General features: G+C 51.8%; 1 protein-coding gene across 1 annotated transcript in view; it reads right to left on the bottom strand.

Annotated features, from left to right (window-relative positions):
• The window catches only part of MDN1 (midasin AAA ATPase 1), a 2,002,810-nt gene that overhangs the window by 138,985 nt on the left and 1,841,477 nt on the right, over positions 1 to 22,348 (bottom strand). Inside the window, exon 95 of the mRNA XM_085611158.1 lies at positions 3,063 to 3,152. Coding sequence (XP_085467284.1) covers positions 3,063 to 3,152 — 90 coding nt within the window. The remainder of the gene's footprint in view (positions 1 to 3,062; positions 3,153 to 22,348) is intronic.

The raw sequence follows: 22,348 nt of genomic DNA, 5'->3' as shown, positions 1-22,348 counted from the left end.
CTGAGTGCGTGCCATGGGAGATGGACTCGGAGGCCACATCACAGACACCCAATGGTTCTATTGCTGGGCTCAGTTAGAAGCACTTTCACCCTATTACAGATTAAGATTGTTACACTTCAAATCCCTACATCGCCTGTATTGTACCCTGATATAACTCTCAGGAAAGGGGCTGGTTGCTGACCGGCTCTGTCTCAGGTGCTCTTCTCCACAGGCCTCCTTTATACATCTAGCATGACACTGCCCCCAAGGTTGCGGATTTCTGGATGGAAGTCTTCTCCATCATTCACGCTATCACTGGGCATCTACACACCCCCACCACCCCGCCCATTGGTAGCCTACAAGGCTATGTCAAAGACATTCCAGCATGAGACTGTCGGCTCACCACCATGCTTCTTCTTATGGCCAAACGGAGAGTGACCATTATTTAGGGGCTGGAGAGTGACCATTATTTAGGGGCTGGAGACCTGCTCCCACAGTGAAAGCTTGGCTACAGGATGTTACATACTGCCAGGAGCAGCTCTCTCACTTTTGGGAACTGATGCCCGAACGCTCGCGTCCCAAAGACATATGAGAACCCTTATTGTCTTACATGTGCCAAAGAGACTCCACTCCACACTTGCCAAGTTACTCCTGATCCAACCCCGTGCCCCCAACTGGGTCCTAAATGCCTCCTCAACTAATCAAGGAGGGATACTGCCACTGGTGGAGACATTGTCTGCTGTTCACATGGCTTAGTTTGAAGAAAGAAAAAAAAATGCCAGGGCTCCCGCCAGGAGGCCACTGCAGCGTGCACCACACAGGGCCCCTGCCATGCTGCCAATTTTAGTAATAACACAACTGCGAACCATCACACCCCTACAAGTTTGACACTTTGTACTATTTTAGCCCCCCTAAGCTATAAGAACACCTTGTGCGGCAGGTAGTAGTTATATTTAATATATATTGAATTATAAATTAACTGCTGTTGGGGTCATCTCTAAATGAGTCAGACAGCGCCACTGTGTGGCAGACTCTCCCAAGAGCCTATGTTGACAATTAAGTACATGTGCGGAGCACAGAAAACCACCGGCTCAAATTAATCCGGTATTCGTCCTTGTTTGGAATATTGCAGCTGGGGACATTGAGTAGAAATGACGCATCCTGCCACACTATTGTGATATCGTGCAACCCTCGCCCCCTTCACGCTATTCCTCTTCCCCCTTGTTACTTCTTCCCCCGATATCCCTCCCCCTTTCCACTTGACCTGTTGCAGTTATGTCATTGTTCTCCTTTGACTAAACTGTAATAAAGAAAAAAATAAAAATCAGCAAATCACAAGTTTGCTCCTAGTCGCCTAACAAGTGCTGAATTTTATAGTTGGGAGTAGAATATATTTTCCCAAAATCAAATGCCCCGTGTGATCTCTGTGTTTCACAGAAAGCTTGAAGAGAAGTATCTACAACTTGACCTCACCTTCTGTTGGCATTATAGATTTTATTTTAATAAATAAGTACTTCAATCTATTACAAAAGTATAACACATTCCATATTTTTATCCTTATAATCCTTTAATTACATTCAATGTTAATCACACCTGAAGGAAATAACGAAATAATGTATGCTAATGGCTCTTTTGATGCACACCTGTTGCTCTGAGCTTCTAGGCTTTCTGGACAAAAAGGAATTAAGGCGATGAACTGGGTCTAGCCTTCAACAGTGTCAGGCATTAAATGGTATTCACGGTTCACTATTCATTCTTGGCATCCTACAGAACTATGTTCTTGAGTAGTTAAGTGCACCTCCTGTCTTTTATTTTTGTCCAAGAGTGAAGAATGTCTCTGATCTGTGAGGACCTAAGGCAGCCTGCTGCACATATGGACAATTTCCCATTCAACAGGGGAGTACTGGGAACACATTTTTGACCTGTTGCCAGTTGTAGGGACTTTCCTAAGACAGTACTACGGTAGACTGGCTCAGCTGAAATTAGTTATGAAAAACAGCAAAAAGAAACAACCTAGTAAATTGACTCGTCAGAAGTGCTTGTTGTGAGGGGAAAAACATTATGACGGGCTATGAAAGACGGGGGAGACCAAGCAACACCCTTCCAAAGAAGGTATAACACTGTTGGATATCATAACATCCTTGGTCCAGCTCAGACTTTTTTATCCAATCTCCGAAAGGTTTGCTGAACAAGCTGCTGAGTTAAGGGTATCCGGATTGAAGAATGCCTTGCTGGATTCAGTATCCTGGCTTGACAAATATCTGTGTGCATAAAGTACGCTCAAGGTATTACATTATTCCTCACACAGGTTGACCTAGCTTCCTCCAAATGTCATACATGGTTTTCTACAAGAAGAGTTTTCCCCACAGTTGTCAGACTTAACTTAATTCCATAATAACCACAGAAGCCCTTGCCTGATTTTTACTTTTTACCTTAAGGTCTTCATTTCTTTAACAATGTTGTTGTTTGTTTGGCTTACGTACATAACACCCAGACACTTTTCAGGAGCATTGACATGCTCCTCAGGCCAAATTACCAAAGCCACTATACCCTCAGAGATTACTTATTCTATAGGGACAGTAAAGACCTTGACATCTATCTGAGGAACTGGCAACACACTCCTATGCTCTCTAGCAAACGATTAAGGGTACATTCTCTACTATCATTTTCTACAGTGATAGGACTCACTAGGTCTGTCACACAATAATGTTCCTTACAAACAACTGAAAACCTTGACAGAGCCACAGCACCAACTAAAGTAGTGCCAGGATGCTACTTATGTTCAAAGACTATTAGCTCTGCATGGAGAAAGAAATGATTGTTAAAGAGGACATGGGTCAAAGACTAGGAAGAAGTTAGGAAAGCAGAGTAACGCTACTGAATAGAACTAAGCACTAAATTCTGGGAAGAGACAGCGCACATACCCACTGTGACTAATTATAAGTCAACAAATTTCATGTTAAAAGATAGGAAGGAGTAAGAATGGCACAGACCATATATTGACAAACAGTATTTACTCCTACTATCATTTATACCTAATCAAAACACAACCACTATATTCTGAAAACACTTTGTCTACTCACCTCGTCAGGACTTCCAGGTTGCAGAGCTTGCCAAGCTTCCAGTTGCCTCTCCAATGCCACTCTTAACTCTACAGAGTCTTGAGACATTTTCTAAAAGAATATTGACGAGACATTCAGAGCAGGAAGATTACAAATACACAGTACTGAAACACAGAAACATTAACCAAATGAACAATTTTCTTATCTTGGGTAAAGATCTACTAAGGGCTTCTCTAACTATTTACACATAATCATCTCTTGACTCTCTTCAGGAACTACGGTAGATCTTGAGACAAAGTTCCGTCTTGGCTCTGTGAACCATCGTGAGCATGACATCATGGAGTAGCATAAAGGATCATCCTGGCGCACTGACTAACAAGTTCTTTACTTACCTTCGGTAACAAGATATCTGTAAGAAACATTAGTTAGTGATAGATTCCTTACGTTAGAATTACCCCCAGGCGTCAGACTGGATCAAGAAAGTTTTCATTAGCAGTACCCCTGCACGTCAGAAGGTGGCGTTGTGCGGCTCGGCGTCCGTTGTTGGCGTCGTGGTCGCCGAGATATAGTCGCGGCAGCTACTTAGACGCCGCCCTCGTGCACTGACGTCAGTTGTGTACACAACTTTTCGCGCCAGGAAAGCAGAGCCATGCAAGCTACTGATCACTGGTGCAATGAAACTAGGGCCCTGAAAGGGATGACCTTAACCCTATAAAACAATTCGCAGAACGGGGAGGATGGGTGGGGCGGTAAGGACTCTATCACTAACTAATGTTTCTTACAGATATATCGTTACCGAAGTTAAGTAACTTGTTCATCTGAAAGAAACACGTAGTGATAGATTCCTTACCTTAGAATAGATACCCCAAAAATACCCACCCCGGCGGTGAGTCTACGAACCAAGATCACACCAGGAAGTCCCGGAGAACAGAACGGCCAAAGAAGCCGTCTCTCCAGACTTGGCTGTCCAGGCAATAGTGCTTAGTAAAAGTGTACAGCGAGGCCCACGTAGTGGCCTGACAGATGTCTTGTAAGGGGACTCCACATCCCAATGCCGTAGTGGCAGCCGTCGCCCTGGTGGAATGGGCACGCAGCCCCACCGGAGGCTCCTTCTTTGCCAGAGAATAACAGGCTTTAATACAGAAGTCGACCCATCTGGAGATAGTCCGCTTGTGTACGGCCCGACCTTTCTTGGCGCCAACAAAGAGCTGGTCATCAGCGATTCAGGTAAAATGAAAGCGCACGTTTTGGGTCCAGACGGTGGAGCCTCTCTTTCTCGCTGGAAGGATGCGGAAAGAAAGTGGGCAAAGTGATGGTCTGCCCGGTGTGAATGGCAGTGAGAACCTTTGACAGAAAGGATGGACGTGTCCTGAGCACAACCTTGTCTGGATGGGCAGACAGAAAAGGAGGTTTGCAAGAAAGAGCCTGGAGCTCACTCACTCTCCTAGCAGAGGTGATGGCAACCAGGAAATAAGTCTTCAGAGTTAACAGACAAAGAGGACAGTTGTGAAGAGGCTCAAAGGGAGCGCACATTAAATATGTGAGAACCAAATTCAAGTCCCACTGTGGCATTACGAAGGGAATAGGAGGCAAAAGATGAGTAACGCCTTTGAGGAATCTATTAACAATAGGGGACTTGAAAAGAGAGGGCTGATCAGGGAGCGTGAGAAAGGCGGAAATAGCAGAAAGGTAGCCCTTGAAAGTGCCCAGAGCAGAGCCCTGCTGGGCCAAAGAAAGAAGTAACAATAGGACCTCAGAAAGAGTTCCACCTGCAGGCGTATACCAACTTAGTGGAGGGACGCCTGACTGCCAGAATGATATCACAGACTTCAGGAGGCAAGTTGAAAGGAATCAACTGCCGCCGCTCAATCTCCACGCAAGGAGGTGGAGACTGGACAGGTTCGGGTGGAGGACCGTCCCCTGCTGTTGCGACAGAAGATCCTTCCGAAGAGGCAGTCGGATCGGGGGTTCGATGGTCATTTGGAGTAGCTCGGAATACCAAACTCTTCGAGCCCAGTCCGGAGCCACAAGAATGACTTAGGCCCGGTCGCACCGGATTTTCTTCAGCACTCTGGGCAGAAGTGGTATAGGCAGATAGGTGTACAACAAACCTCAACTCCACTCACGACAAAAAGCGTCGCCTAGCGAGTGCCGCCTTGGAAATTCCAACGCGCATGACTGCTGACATTGCGCGTTCTCTTTGGTGGCGAATAGGTCTAACCAAGTCTCTCCCCACTGTTGAAAGAGACCTTGCGCCACGTCAGAGTGAAGACGCCATTCATGATCCATCATGCACCTGCGGCTGAGTTCGTCCGCCCTGGCGTTCAGTGAACCTGCCAAGTGTTGAACCACCAGGGAAATGCCATGATGTTCCAGCCATGTCCATAGGCGCAGAGCCTCCTGACATAGGGTCCACGACCCCACCCGCCGTGTTTGTTGCAGTATCACTTGGCGGTGGTGTTGTCTGTGAACACCTGCACTACTCTCCCCTTGACAGAGGGAAGGAATGCCTCCAGTGCAAGTTGGATCGCCCGGAGCTCCAGAAGGTTGATATGGAGTCTGGACTCCGCCGGAGACCAGAGGCCTCTGATATCCGCCTCTCTCATGTGGCCGCCCCATCCCAGGAGGGATGCATCGTTCACCACTGTGTGCTCCGTTTGGGGAAGGCAGAGGGATCTGCCATTGACCCAATGCCGATTCGTAAGCCACCACTGCAACTGTTGTGCAGGGTCCCACGTCAGCGGCCGCACTTAGACTGTTGCTGCGCAGGCCTGTGGCTCTGAAGCGAACGTGTGGGAGTGCCCCTACCGTGGCCACAAAAGGAGCGAAAAGCAGAAGGCGGAGGAGGGCGCGTGGTGGAAAGGCCCAGGGGCTTGGCCATAGCAAGTGAGTCCTTAAAGAGTTCCAAAGCACTATCTGCTTTGTTGCCGAAAAGGTGAATGCCATCAAAGGGCATGTCCATCAGAGTGTTTTGGACATCCCCAGAGAAACCAGTTGTCCTCAGCCAGGCGTGGCGACGGAACGCCACTGCTGTGGAAATCGTCCTGCCCAGCAAGTCGGCGGTGTCAAGGCCACAGTGAATAGCGAACTTGGCTGCATCCCTCCCTTCAGCAATAGCTTGAGAGAGCGCTGTCCGGGCCTCCTCCGGAAATTGAGGCAGCGCACGCGCCACCGTATCCCACACAGAGTGGGAATAACGGCCCAAGAGGCATGTGGTGTTCACAGACCGGGTCCCTGAACTAGCGGAAGAAAAAAATCTTCTTACCAAATTGCTCCAGTTTCTTGGATTCCCTGTCCGGTGGTGCGGTAGGGAATGCGCTCAGGGACGCAGAGGCTTGGACAACAAAGCTCTCAAGGGTGGGGTGTTGGGAAAGGAAAATGGGGTCGGCCGGGCGATTGCGTCGGGCCACGTTCCTAACCACAGGAGCCCCTATGTTGGGCCTGGACCAGGTGCCTAAAAGGACGTCTGAAAGTGCATCATTAAAAGGCAGCAGTGGCTCCGCAGAGGTAGCTGCCGGATGAAGCACTTCTGTCAGGAGGTTAGTCCTGACAGCCACTGTAGGGAGCTCAAGTTGGAGGGCCTCAGCCGCCCTACGCAACACCACTGCATAACTTGCACCCTCCTCCGTAGCCAAGTTAGGAGGAGACAGCATGCCAAGGTCAGGAGAGGTATCAAGACCACTGGCATCCCCTAATTCCTCTGCCCAGTCCGGGTCAAACTCACTTTGAGCTGTGAGAGGGTCCTCAGACCCCTCCCAGTTTTCCCCTTCCTCCGAAGGCTGATCAACAGGCCGAAAATAAGGAGGCTGGACATAGGGATAGAAATCCGTTCCGGCGCCGTGTCTACATCGGGGCTGAAACCAGGGCTGACGTCATCCGGCAGGCCAGGTGACGTCGGGGTGGTGCAGACGTCTGTGAAGGTGTCACAAGGTCAACCGGCGTCGACCGGGATCTGAGCCCGGATCCATGTGGGTCCTGTGGCGCCGGAGCCAACAGCGATGACGGGGCTGAAGCCGCCGGCAGTAAAGAGCTAGGACCCCCAGTTGGGTCCACGGGGCCCGACGGCCCAAAGAGGCGGGCCATGGCTGACAGAAATTCCTGCAGCTGGGCCGGAGTCGCCGATGGACACGGGAAGGGCAGGTAGGCTGGCGGCGACTGCATAGGCTCTGCCGGAGCCGCGGGGGAGGCACCACCCGCACCCTCAGCAGCGTCGCGCGACTGGCGAGGGGAAATCGGAGAGAGACAGTGCTTCTTCGACTTCTTAGAATGCATCGCCTTACCTGACCCCGAGTGCGAAGACTTCGATCCCGACGAACAATGATGATGGCTCCACGACCAGTCCCTCGACCTCCCACGGGACCAGGACATTGAGCAGCACGGAGCCGACTGCCGGACTTTAAGCAACTTTTGGTATCGCTCTCGCAAAGTCTTCGGCGCCATGGCCCGGCAGTCGGGGCACGACTTGGGGTCATGATCGCGCCCCAGGCAGTAAAGACACACACGGTGTGGGTCCGTCACCGACATCATACAATGACAGTCCCCACAGGACTTGAAGCCGGGCATCCCTACTGCACCAGGAGCCGATCGACTCGAAAAAACTAGAGACAAAAAGCCTTGAAAAACTCAGTCAAAAAGGGACTGGGGTACCGCTCTCTCCGGATCTGCGCTTGCTGGCGCAGAAAAAGAAAGAACGGACGTCAGCGCACGACGGCGGCATCCAAGTAGCTGCCGCAATGTCATCTCAGCCACCACGACGCCAACGACGGACGCGGAGCCGCACAACGCCACCTTATGATGCGCAGGGGTACTGCTGACGAAAACTTTCCGGATCCAGTCTGACGCCTGGGGGTAATTCTAAGGTAAGAAATCTATCACTACGTGTTTCTTTCAGATATCACTGCTTCATCCTTTTATCCCAATGCCATCAGTTGGGGACATAAAGCTGACAAGATTGACAGAAGTTGCAGAGTAACAACCTTAACTTGAGATCTTAGGAAAAATCTCATGACCATTTCTCCATGCCATCAGATGGGAAGACAAGGTTAACAAGATTGACAGAAGTTGCAGTAAAACAAACCTAACTTGGGATCTTACAAAAAAATCTCATGACTACTCTTCAGAACTGGGAGGCAGGCTCGATCGATGAGGAATATGCATGTAGATAAAAGTATCCACTAGAAAGGTAGATACCAAAAGAACAAGTTACTTACCTTCGGTAACTATGTATGTGTAAGAAACATTAGTTAGTTAGATTCCTCACCTTAGAATATCCACAGGCGTCAGGCTGGATCCGGAAAGATTTTTGTAGCAATACCCCTTGCGCGTCGCTAGGCGTCGTCTGCGGCTCCGCGTCAGTCGTTGGCGTCGTGCGCCGGAATGACGTCGGAGTACTTAGACGCCGCCCTCGCGCACTGACGTCAGTTCTTGTACATAGCTTTCCGCGCCAGGGACGCTGAGCCATGCAAGAGACCGACACTGGTGCCAAAAAATCTAGGGCCCTGAAAGGGAGAACCTTAACCCTAGATGTCGGTTCGCAGAACGGGGAGGCTGGGTGGGTCGGTGAGGAATCTAACTAACTAATGTTTCTTATAGATACATCGTTACCGAAGGTAAGTAACTTGTTCATCTGAAAGAAACACGTTAGTTAGATTCCTCACCTTAGAATAGATACCCCAGCAATACCAACCCCGGTGGTGGGTCTGCGAACCAACATCACACCAGAAAGTCCTGGAGAGCAGAACGGCCAAAGTGGTCATTGTGAGAAGTTGGCCTGATATATGATGTCACTAATTCTAGTGTACACCTTGTATCAGTCCAAACAACCCTTATGGTGATTGGTTGTAAAGTCAACCTTATAGACCAGCTATCCTAGTGGTACCATGGACAAGAGCAGTCTTAGGCTAAACTCTGAATGGCATGTGAAGCCAGCTGTTATACCATTTGCAACCCCTTGAATACCAAATGAAAGGACACCACAACAGATATATATATAAAATAAAGAGTATTTATTCTAGTCAAACCCTCAGCACTCTTTATGAGATTCGAGGTAAGTACAACACAGTCTTATTCAAGCATACATTAAGTCACACAGGTAAGTAATACAGTTAGGCCCTAGGGGCCACGCAAACCATATACTAAGTAAGTGGTATAAGGACCACTGTCACGGAAATAGGATAGGCCTAGGCCATCGCTGGGGCTACACTACCCTACCAACAGTTAGGAAGTGGGAGGCCCACGGGATTCAGGTGCAGAGTGGAAACACTCACGCGTAATGCGTATAATCGATAGAAATAGTACAGTTTAGAATTAATAAGATTTAGGACACTTCTGGAGTAGCTAGGAAGTCGAGACTTGAGAACTAGACACTAGGATAGTCAATACCCTGATGAGCACCGGAGTACCCAAGTTACCTAGCCCACGGGCTGCGGGTGCATAGGTGTGAACTTGCGTCGGGTTTCGTCGTCGACTCCTATGGATGCCTGAAGGAAAGATGCTGACAGGCAGTCAGTGAAGAGTGTCCGGTGGATCCCAAGGCCGGGATCAAGAAGGAAGGATACCTGCAAGCAGAAGGGACAGAGTCTGGGTCACTATCCAGTGACCACGTGGAACCAGGAAGGAACCAGGCGATGTCGGGAGATTGCAGGTGAAGAGGTGAAGCTTGTCGCAGCAGCCACGGGTACCAGGAGACGTCGAGGACGACCAGGACCAGGAGGCGAGCTGTCCCACGAAGGCTCGTGCTGTCGGCGGCGTCAAAGTCGAACTAGGACTCACCAAGCCTTGGCAAGCAGAACCCACGAAGAATGGAGGACTTGCTTCTGGTGCAGACCAGGAAGGCCTGGGGTGATTCTCTTTTACAGAGGAGCAGGAGCCAGTCTGGAGGAGCCAAACCAGCAGTGGAAAATTGAAGGTGTGTCCTCGCAAAGGTTACTAGCCACCGGGCAAGCAACCGGACAGACGCGGCAAGCAGGAAAATGCAGAAGGGCCCCACGCAGGACTCGTGGAGTGTGGGGGGCTGATCTTTGGTGCAGATGGTGCTTGGGGTTGGGGCTTCTAAATCCCCGGTGCACAACCTCGAGGGTGCCTCAGAAGCTGCGCTGGAAGATACTCGCCACTTTTCCCAGGTAGCCGGTCCCACGTCTCTCGTCGCCTTCACGGATCTCAGCTCGGCTGTGGATGTGGATCAGGGTCGGAGAAGTCTGGAAGTCAAGGCTCTGGTCAGGCTCTGCAGTCGGTCCCTCGTAGAACTTCAGCAAAGGAAAGGGTAAGTCTCTTGATGGTGCCTGTTCGCACAGGGTGACCACTCCTTGGCCTCAAGGGAGATTCTTCAGTCTTCTTCTTTCGTCGAATGTCGAAGGTCCAGAGTTTCTGTTCAAGTTGCAGGTTCAGGATATTCTAATCTAGCAGGGCCCAACCAGCTACTAATATACTGGGCTAGTGGGCTGGGCTACCTGCAAGGTCCCTCCTATGGGTGGGACCAGGAAGGGGAGTGGCTACACCCCCTTTCCTTTGTCCAGTTTCGCGCCAGAGCTGGGGCTGGAGTGCCCCAGCACCGGTTTGAACTGGACTATGCATGGAGCACCTTGTGTGCCCCAGGCATGTCTCATTCCTTTCAGCCCTCCCTGCCCCAATACACTAAAGTCTGTCTGGGGAGGTGCTAGCACCTCCCCAAGCAGGAAACCTATTGTCCAGGCCTCCCTGGCTGGGAGGACTCCCAGCAGCAGGAGGTCAGACTCGTGTCTGTGGCAGCAGCATCCATTTTGTGATGCTGAGGCTTTGGTCAGAGTTAACAGCAAAGTAGGATTTTAACATGTCTCTCCCTCTAGAAGGGAGGAATAATATCCTCATCACCAGAAATGGTATGGGGTTATTATTCCAAAGTGTTAGACACCTTACACGACATGTTTTGATAAAGCCAAACCATAGTTACCATAACCGTTTAAGATTATAAGGCACATTAAGAGTATATGGTAGGCTATATCATAGAACAGCTATAAGGACATGGTTCCGAAAGCTGCAGACAGGCTCAGCTCATGCTAGAGCACCATCTCGCATGTTACCAAGCACTCTGCCTCCAGGATTGTTAAGGCCTGCCATAGGAGTGGCTGATAGTTACACATGTGTCTATATATAAAGCAGGTATAGGAATACTACACCTAAGCAAGGGGTGATTACACGACCTTGCCCCAGCTGAGTGATCAGCCAGTTGTGTCATAATGGAAGGCCAGGCCAGGGGTGGCATACTACATGCTGCAGCCCCTGGTAGGCCTAGGGTACACCTATGCCCTGGGTACCTAGGGTACACTGTACAGGGTCCAATAAGGTGATCCTTACCAATTGGGTATGTACCTAGGGTACATGGAGTCCATTTTAAAGAGAGAGCAGACAGCCTGAGACCCTGAATGGCAGGATCTCAGGCCAACTAAGTCGAAAAACCAGCTAGACACTAGGTAAAAAGTTGGGGGTAACCATAGTCAGATATCCACCTTCCTACAGCCATCCCTCCGGACTTGGCTGTCCAGGCAGTAATGTCTCGCAAACGTGTGCAGCGAAGCCCACGTCGCCGCCTGACAGATGTCTTGCAAGGGGACTCCCCGTCCCAGTGCAGTCGTGGCTGCTGTGGACCGAGTAGAATGGGCCCGTAGCCCAACAGGAGGAACCTTTTTCGCCAAAGAATAGCAGGTCTTAATACACAACACGACCCACCGAGAGATGGTCCGCTTGTGTACCGCTTTACCCTTCTTAGCCCCTACGTATCCAACAAAAAGTTGGTCGTCCACCCGGAACGGTCTGGTGCGGTCCAAATAAAAGGATAGCGCACGTTTTGGGTCCAGACGGTGGAGCCTCTCTTCATCTTTTTAATGATGCGGAGGCGGAAAGAAGGTGGGCAGCGTGACAGATTGCCCGATGTGAAAGGGAGTCACGACGTTAGGCAGGAAAGAAGGACGTGTCCGGAGGACAACTTTGTCTGGATGAACTGAAAGGAAGGGAGGTTTGGATGACAAAGCCTGGAGTTCACTCACCCGCCTCGCGGAGGTGATTGCTACCAAGAAAGCAGTTTTCAAAGTCAAAAGACGGATGGGACAGTTATGAAGGGGCTCAAAGGGAGCGCACATCAGAAAAGTGAGAACAAGGTTCAAGTCCCACTGAGGCATTACGAAAGGAACAGGAGGGTACATACGAGTGATGCCCTTGAGAAAGCGTGAAACAACAGGGGACTTGAAAAGAGATGGCTGATTAGGAAGCCAAAGGAAGGCGGAGATAGCAGCAAGATAACCTTTCAAGGTGCCTGTAGGAGAGTAGGGTCTGCAATCCTATGATCACCCAGATTTTTTGCTTTTGCTTCATTGGTTTACGACTTTCCCTGGCTGTGGGCCTGCCAATCAGACCCACAGCCTAGCTGTTCTCTCTCCAGATTAAAACACATGTACATTAGGTGCATCCACTAATTGGAACTGGGCCGCCTTATCAGTCCCTGTATCAGCATACCACAGGTATCCAGGGCATCGGCGTACCCAGGGCCTACCAGGGGCTGCAGCATGTATTATGCCACCCCTGGATGGCCACCCTAATCTGACACAACTGGCTGCACGACAGCTGGGGCAAGGTGGTGTAATCACCCGTTGCTGTAGGTGTAGTATTCCTATACCTAACCCTAAAATGGACGCATGGATTCCTATCAGTCACTCCTATGGCAGGCCTTATCAATCCTGAAGGCAGAGTGCTGGGAATCATGTGAGATGGTGCTCTGGCGCGAGCTGAGCCCGTCGACAGCTTGCGGAACCAAGTCCTAATAGCTGTTCCATGGTGACGCGTGCCATCTACCTTAAAATGCATTATAATCCTCGCGGTTTTTTGCTAACTATGGCATCGCATCACCCACACATGTCGAGTAAGGAGTCATACGAATTGGAATACGAACCCCTCGCCAATTCTGGCGACGGGGTTAGCATTCCACCCTTCTAGAGGGACACGACATGGAAGTAACCTTGAACCCCGGTTAAAGTTGACTCAAGCCTCAGCATCACAAAATGGATGCTGCCACCAGACACAAGTCTGACCTCCTGCTGCTGGGAGACCTTCCAGCGAGGGGAGCTTGGACAAAGGGTTTCCTGTCGAGGGCGGTGTTAGCACCATCCCAGACAGGGTTTGTGATTCCCAGGTAGGCAGGGCTGAAAGGAAGGTGATTGCAAGTGGCACCCCGGTGCTCACTGTGCATAGCCCGGCTCAAACCAGTTTCGGGGGCACCCCAGCCCCTGAGCTGGGGCGAAGCCGGACAAAGGATAGGGGTGTAACCACCCCCCTCCTGGTCCCACCCATAGGTAGGACCTAGCCACGGGCCAGCCCCTTTTTCCTAGTATAAAGGTAGGAGCGAGTCCCCTTCCCAAATTGGATAATTCTGAATCTTGAACTACTTTCTACGAAAGGAACTCTTGACTTTTTCTGAAGACTCTCCCTTGTGGCTAAGGAGTAGCCACCCTGCACCAGCAGGCACCACCTAAGCGCTTGCGGTTTGCTGCACGTCTCTCCTACGGATCAAGACTGCCCAGCTCGACGAGACCCGGCTTCCCCGCCATCTCTGACCTCTACCTACATCGTCAGCCCAGCTGAGATTCGTAGGTGTGACGAGACCTGCGGGACCGGCCATCTTCAGAACCTGCACGACGCTTATCTAGCACAACCACCGAGGGACCCTCGAGTGAGTGCACCTAGGGTTTGAGAAGCCCTAACCCTGAGTAGCTCCAGCACCGAAGCCTGCCTCCCGAGCATCCCCGAGATCTGCGTGGGGGCCCTTCTGCTCCTTGCTGCTCACCGCGTTGTCCGGCCACTCGCCGTCGGCTAGTGGCCCTCTTCACGACGCACCACGACAGTTTTTCATCACTGGTCTGGTTGCTCCAGACTGGCTCTTGCTCCCCCTCAACAGAGGAGTACCTCGGACCCTCCTGGTCCACTCCAGACGCCATCTTGACTCCCCCGCGTGGGCTTGCCTCTGCCAAGACCTGCTGCCCCACTCCTGGGCCCAGCATCATCGACAGCAGACACCTTCGTGGGACAGCTCGCCCTCCATCCTGGTCGCCGCCGCGCCTCCTGGTCCGAGGAACAGCCGAGTCCGACGTCACCCCCTCACCTGGTCGAGGTGACTTCAGCCGGTACCTTCCTGGTGCCCACACGATCGCTGGCTAGCGGTTGAGAACTGAGTCCCCTCTGCTTTCAGGTTTCCTTCATCACCGATCCAGGCTTGGATCTCGCTGAACATCGACACTGGTCGCCTGCCAGCAACTTCTTCTTTCAGGCTCCCGAGACTACAACGAGGACTCCCGACATCTTGCTGAACGCCACGCAGCCGCAGCCTCTGGGCTAGGTAACTCGAGCATTTCGGTGCTCCATCGTAGGTTCACTCTACAAGTGTCCAGCTCCTTTTCCGTTTAGTCCAACTGATCGGATTCCTCCGCAATCACTAACTTTAGACTCTCTAACCTCTCCCATTCCACTTGCAGTGTAAATGGTTTCGTGCCCTTCGGGCATTTGTGTAAATTGTGCAACTAGAAGTATTTTCCCAAGAGTTTTGTATTGTGCTTAGCTCCCTGACTCATAAAGAGCCAGGGTAGTCTTGTTATAAATAAATATCCTTTATTTTCATAACAACTTGTGCGGTGTCCTTTCACTTGGTGTTCAAGGGGTATATGTGATGGTAAACAGCTGGCTTAACACGCCCTCTAAAGTTTAGCCTGAAGACTGCTCTTGTCCACGCTACTAGGATAGCTGGTCTACAAGGTTGACTTACAACCAATCATCAATAAGGGTCGTTTGGAATGATACACAGTGATCACTAGAATAGTGAGCACTACATATCAGGCCAACTTCTCACAGTGCCCAGAGCAGAGCCCTGCTGGGCCAAAGAAAGAAGGGAGAGGAGAACCTCAGAAAGAGGGGCAAAAAGGGGATCCACAGCCTTTGCTGTGCACCATGCCACAAATTTTTTCCACCGGCAGGCGTATACCGTCTTTGTGGAGGGACGCCTGGCTGCCAGAATGACATCACAGACTTCAGGAGGCAAGTCAAATGGCATCAACTGCCGCCGCTCAATCTCCACGCATGTAGGTGGAGGCTGGACAGGTTCGGGTGGAGGACCGTCCCCTGCTGCTGCGACAGAAGATCCTCCCGAAGAGGCAGTCGGATCGGGGGATCGATGGACATACTGAGGAGCTCGGGATACCAGTTCCTTCGTGCCCAATCCGGAGCCACCAAGATGACTTGGGCCCGGTCGCGTCTGATCTTCTTCAGCACTCTGGGCAGAAGTGGTATAGGCGGAAAGGCGTACAACAGACCGCAACTCCACTCGCGACAAAAAGCGTCTCCGAGCGAGTGCCGCCTTGGAAATTCCAACGCGCAGAACTGCTGACATTGCGCGTTCCCTACGGTGGCGAATAGATCTAACCAAGGCTCTCCCCACTGCAGAAAGAGACCTTGCGCCACGTCCGACGCCATTCGTGATCCATCATGCACCGGCGGCTGAGTTCGTCTGCTCTGGCGTTCAGAGAGCCCGCCAGATGTTGAACCACCAGGGTGATGCTCTGGTGTTCCAGCCATGTCCAGAGGCGCGGGGCCTCCTGACAAAGGGTTCACGACCCCACCCCGCCCTGTTTGTTGCAATACCACATGGCGGTGGTGTTGTCCGTGAACACCTGCACGACACTTACCCGGACAGAGGGAAGGAAGGCTTTCAGTGCAAGTCGGATCGCCCTCAGCTCCAAAAGATTGATATGGAGCCGAGACTCCGCCGGAGACCAGAGTCCTCTGATCTCCGCCTCTCCCATATGGCCCCCCCATCCCAGGAGGGACGCATCCGTCACTACCACGTGCTCCGGTTGGGGAAGGGAGAGGGATCTGCCGCTGACCCAATCGCGATTCGTGAGCCACCACTGCAGATGTTTCGCAGTGCCCTCCGAGATCAAGTCGTGGTCGGACAGGTTGCCGTGATGCTGGGCCCACTGAAACTTCAGGTCCCACTGCAGAGCCCGCATCCGCCATCTGGCGTGAGATACTAACAGGATGCAGGAGGCCATCAGCCCCAGAAGCCGCAGCACCAACCTGACCGAAATCCAGGACAGAGGCCGGAAGAGGGGAATCAGGGCTCGAATGCCCAGGACCAGCTGTTCCGGCGGATAGACCCGGAACTGCACCGAATCGAGAACCGCCCCTATGAAAAGGATCTTTTGGAAGGGACTCAGGTGCGACTTCGGCACATGGATGGAGAACCCCAGCGAATGCAGGAGGTCTGCCGTAGTCTGGAGGTGGGAGACGACTTGCTGGGGCGAGCCCGCCTTCAACAGCCAGTCGTCGAGATAGGGGAAGACTGGGACCCCTGATCTGCGCAGATGAGCTGCGACCACCGCCAACACTTTCGTGAACACCCGAGGGGCACTGGTGAGGCCGAAGGGGAGCACGGTGAACTGAAAGTGCTCCTGACCCACCGTGAACCGCAGGTAACGCCGGTGGGCCGGCAGGACGGGGATGTGGAAATAAGCGTCCTGCAAGTCCAACGCTACCATCCAGTCTCCAGGGTCTAGGGCAGCAAGAACCTGAGCCAAAGTTAGCATCTTGAACCGTTCCTTCCGGAGGAAGGCGTTCACGCTTCTGAGATCCAAGATCGAGCGTAGGCCCCCTTTGCCCTTCTTTGGAACCAGAAAGTAGTGGGAATAGCAACCACGACCTACTTCTGCACCAGGAACGCGCTCGACGGCCTCTTTGGCCAAGAGGGCCAAAACCTCCTCCCGGAGAAGATGCAAATGATCCCCCGACATACGGTGGTTCTGCGGTGGCATGGCTGGAGGGGTCATCTCGAAGGGGAAGGAGTAGCCCCTGCGGACGATTTGCAGCACCCACCTGTCCGAAGTGATGGAGCGCCAGTGGAGCAGGTGATGGCGAACTCTGCCCCCCACTGGCGTTGAATGGGCCTGAAAGCTCGGACTAGGAGGGCTTTGAGGCGGATGCTGCCGGGGTGGATGTGGACTGACCGGCACGTTGTCCTCCAGAACCAACTCGGCGGAAACCACGTCCGCGTGCAGGTTGGTTCTGCGGCCGGTGGCTGGGCGGACGTGAGGAGGCGCCCCTTCCTTGGCCACGAAAGGGGCGAAAGGCGGAAGTTTGCGGCCGCGGGGCCGAAAGACCCAAGGACTTGGCCGTGGCCCGGGAGTCCTTGAACAGGGCCAGCGCACTGTCCGCCTTCTCGCCAAAAAGGCGAGTGCCATAGAAGGGCATGTCCATGAGGTAGCTTTGGACATCCCCTGAAAACGACGTGGACCTCAGCCAGGCGTGACGCCGAGGCGCCACCGTGGTGGAAATTGCCCGACCCAGCGCGTCCGTGGTGTCTAGTCCACTTCTAATGGCGTGCCGCGCTGCATCTCGCCCGTTAGCAAGGGCTTGGGTGAGTTGCTCCCGGGCCTCCTCCGGGCACAAGGGCAGCACGTCCTCCACCGCATCCCACAGCGAGTCGGAGTAACGGTCCAAAAGGCAAGCGGTATTTAAAGACCGCAGTCCCAAACTCAGGGACGAGAACAGTTTCTTGCCAAACTGCTCCAACCTCTTGGATTCCCTATCCGGAGGAGCGGACGGGAAGAAGGATTGGGAGGTAGAGGCCTGGATAACCAGGCTCTCGGGGGTGGGGTGGTGGGAGAGGAATGTGGGGTCGCCCGGAGCAGGGCGGTGGCGCCGGGCAACGTTCCTGTCCACAGGAGGGACTGTGGAGGGCTTGGACCAAGTGCCCTGGAGAACGTCAATGAGGGCCTCATTAAACTGCAGCAGAGGCTCAATGGAGCTTGCTGTCGGTTGAAGTACCTCGGTGAGGACGTTAGTCCTCACAGCCACAGCAGGCAACTCGAGCCCCAGGGCTTCGGCCGCCTTGCGCAGCACCACAGAAAAGGCTGCACCTTCCTCCGAGGACACAGTCGGAGGAGAGATGAATCCAGCGTCCGGAGAGGTATCCAAACCGCTGGCCCCTTTAAGATGGCCGCGGACCAGAACGCGAATACATCGCGCCGAAGAACACCAGAGATGGTAATCCCTCCGTGACCCTAATCTTCAAGCCCAACAGTAAGTAATCAGCTTCTAGGAGACGTTTCTTAAACAAAGCATAGTTTACGCTTGGGTCCCCTGATTGTTCTGCAAAAACCCCTCCCCCATGGGCCTATACGATGATATTTAAAAGGGTTGCCTTACTCCCCATAACCGGAAAATAAATACACAAACTCCTTTTCTTCAAAATCCACTATTGGGCTCCCGGAACCTTCTTACTACTATAATAAACCTAAGAGGTGTGACCAACAATGTGAATAAGATCGTCACAATGTTAATGCATAGCTTAAATTCAGATCATTAAATACCGGGCGGTCCTTTGTATGTATTGCTTTGTATTGAAAAACAATTTCTCCTCTCGATCTCTCCTCATTATGTTTACTCTGTTGCAATTTTGCTATTACACATACATATATTGTTTCGTGCAGAGGCTGGTATACCTGTATTGTACAAGTAACCTTTGAAAGAATGAAGAGATAATGAAGAAATAATGATAAATTTGAGATGGTACACACGGAAATTAATTTGAAGCATATTCCCAGGTAAAAACCTGACTATATTCATTTGCCTTAACAAAGGCTCTTTGGCATTGGACCCTATACCTCACCAATCTGAACTAACCTTCTCTGGCGCAGCATTTCTCTCTTTGCATAAGTTGCCATTTCACTCTATATGTGACTTTCTATCAGAACTACATATATTTAATGAAACTTGCTAAGTACTATCAAGCCCTAATACCCACTAAATCGATGAGTAATACTAAATAACACTAACCTGTTCACAATAACCTGAAAGAGACAAGTCACATTGACATTCACCTATGGATACGGGTTCCTACAACATCACATATTCAATCTTATTTTCTAAAATTCTCACAGGGTGCGGTCACATTAACCCCTTTCAGCTCACAAAATAATTTCCCCCAGGATTTATCCCTCTTTGTTTCTCTTCCCTTTTTTTCCGTACAGCCTTGAGAAAGCCCCGGCCCAAACTGCGCCAAGGGGGCGAAACACGTGTTGGCTGTCCATGTTCACTTGATTATTCATGTTCATTCACATCACGAATAAAAAGAATTCTTTGGATTTACCAAGAGTCTGGATACGGTTTATTATAAGAGAGAGGGAAACTGACTCACTACTACAAGGATCCAAACCGCTGGCGTCCCCCAATTCCTCTGCCCAGTCCTGAGACAATTGGGCCTGTTCGGCCAGAGGGTCCTGAGACCCCTTCCAGTCGCCCTCATCATCCGATTCCTGGTAGACAGGAGGAATGATCGGAGCCGGACGGTGGATGAAGCGGTCACCCATCGGCGCCGGTAACGGCGTCGGACGGTGCCGTACCGGGTCCGGAATAGGGCTAAACTGAGGCTCGACGCCGAGCGGGGTCGGCGTCGGGGGCGGAGCCGGTGTCGGCGCCGGCAGAGGAGGCGTCGTGAGGTCGACCGGCGCCGGCAGAGATCCAGGCCTAGATCCCTCGGGGACCTGCGGCGTCGGGGCCGGAGCCCTCGACGGCGCCGGGGCCGCCGGCTCGCGAGGTCGCCCAGTCAACTCTGCGGGGCCCGAAGGAGCGCCGGCAGGCGTCGACGGTGGAGCCAGATTCCTCATGGCCGAGAGGAAGGCACTGACCTCCGCCGGCGTCGCGTCAGTCCCAGGGACCGGAGGGTATGGGGACGAGCGCGGCTCCTGCGGCTCCGACAGAGCCGCGGGGGTGGAACCCCCCCGGACCCTCAGCCGGGTCGCGCGACCGGCGAGGGGAGTCCGAAGAGCGCGGACGCCGCTTGGACTTCTTAGAGTGTTTGGAGTGACGGGACTTACCCTAAGATCCCGACGAGCGATGTCGATGGCTGCGGCTCCGCGAGCGGTCCTTGGACCTCCTCCTGGACCGGGAGCGACGCAGAGCAGAGTGTCGAAGCTCGAGTAGCTTACGGGACCGCTCCCGCCTAGCCTTCGACGTCAAGGCCTGACAGTCGGGGCACGACTCCGCGTCATGGTCGGCCCCCAGGCAGTACAGGCACCGGCGATGGTGATCCGTCACCGACATCAGTTGGTGACAGGCGTCACAATGCTTGAATCCAGGCATCCTACCGGCACCAGATGTCGTAGTCGAGTAACCAAAAGAGGTAAAAAAAGTTAGTCAAAAAGTGACTAGGGGTAAGCTCTTCCCGGATCGGCGCTTACTGGTGCGGAAAAAAGAAGAACTGACGTCAGCGCGCGAGGGCGGCGTCTAAGTACTCAGACGACGTCATTCCGGCGCACGATGCCAACGACGGACGCGGAGCCGCAGACGACGCCTAGCGACGCGCAAGGTGTATTGCTACAAAAATCTTTCTGGTTCCAGCCTGACGCCTGGGGATATTCTAAGGTGAGGAATCTAACTAACGTGTTTCTTTCAGATGTAAGTAACATGCTATTCTAATGGATACTTCCTCCTGCATATTCCTTACGGTTTAAATCTGCGTACATGCAGTTTCCCCAAGTGGGTGGGTCCGAGGAGATGATAGCGCAAATCCAAACATGACAGAGGATGGCAATGGAGGACCACTGAATCCACAGTTTCCTAGCCAGAGTGTAGGATTTATTTCACTGCGTCTTGCCCATTGCTAAAAAAGTTTACATAATGGTGACAAGGATTATCATGGACATTTGGTATGAAGAACTGCGCCATTTCCCACTAGGCATGTGAGGAGGAGGCAAGTTGCATTTGTAGATTGAAGGGCAAAGCGGACTGAAAAAACAATCTTATAACCCAAGACGCCAATCTTCTTAGACTCCCTGTCAGAAGGGGAAGTGAGTAGAAAAAGGGTTCTGCTTAAAAGAATAGTGCTCCTGAACCCAAAGGCTCTCTTGGAAGGAATTTGCCGTCAGAAATCTCATAGGTATTCAGGCATCAGGAGGTGGCGGTAGGAAACGTAGTGGTTCTCACCAGGGGCCAAACTTCTTGTTACATTACAGTCAGATAGGTGCATCAATGGCTCAATGAAGGAGAGCAACTGTTCAACTGATGCACAGTCTTTGCGAGCAGACTGGTCTCGTCTCTTCCTCAGACAACAGTTAAAGGACCTCTGCAGGCTTAATTAGTACTGTTGTAACATACTCCTTAGAGGGAGGCCACAAAAGGCACTCCAGGTCCACCTATGAACATGCCCAGGCCACCAGCATACTGCAGGGCCATGTAGTCGCCAGAATCAATCCGGTAGTGGGAGAAGACGCTGCCCACCGCCTGAAGTCATTGAGTTATATTCTGCATTTGAAAAGAGTCTGAATCTGAACAAGAGAACTCCCCATACCTCCAAAATAATTGTTAAGAAGCTAAGACATGTAGAGAGCCTCCTCTAATAACTGATATGCCCTGCCTCTGGACCTGACCAAGATGGCCCGTTGGTAAAGAAAAGTCCCATGCATGATGGACGTGTACCCCAGGCCCAGCTGAATGGCTATTTGGACCGCTAGTAATGATTTTTGGTCATGGGCAAACACGGATCATGTGTGCCACAGTATAGTCCTGTACCATGGTAATGCAGTCTGATTAGAAAAGGAGGGGCACACCTGGTGCTACCGTTGATATGGTAGAGGGCTACAGCCACACCATGAAGTTAAGAGGAAATGAAATTAAATTAGGATTTCTAAAGCACACTCATACCCGTGGGTGTCTAGGCGCTGAAACTCTAAGGGGAAAAAGAAGGGTAGCAAAACACCAGACAACAGTGAACTCCTGAGAAATAAAAGAGCATACTTAGACTAATTATTAAAAAGCAAGGTTTTAAGCGCTTTGCGAAAGGTGAGCAGATTGTTTGAGGTTTTGAGGGTAAGTGGTATAGTATTCCAGAGTTTAGCACTCGTGACTGCAAAACTCTTTCCTCCTCAGGTAGTTCTCCTAAACTTGGGGACAACCAGATTAGCCTGGGGGGCCGACCTTAGGTTTCTGGCCGGGATATAATGATGGAAGAGTTGCCTAATCAAAACTGGTCCCTCAGCATGGAGGGCCTTGAAGGCTATGCACAGGGATTTGAACATAACCCTTTTCTTGACCGGGAGCCAGTGAAGTGATGGGAGAGACTTGGACACCGACTGATGTTTTGGGATCCCTAAAAGCAGCCTAGCAGCCGCGTTCTGGACCAATTGTAATTTGTCTAAGGTTTTCTTATGTGCAGTCAAGAAGAGCCCGTTGCAGTAGTCTAGTTTAGCAAAGACTAGAGTCGTAATCACCGCTTTCCATAGCTCCAGAGGGATGCAAGG

Source organism: Triturus cristatus, chromosome 6 (assembly GCF_964204655.1).
Source record: "Triturus cristatus chromosome 6, aTriCri1.1, whole genome shotgun sequence".
NCBI classification, from domain to species: Eukaryota; Metazoa; Chordata; class Amphibia; order Caudata; family Salamandridae; genus Triturus; species Triturus cristatus.
This window is presented reverse-complemented; position numbering and strand designations above follow the sequence as displayed.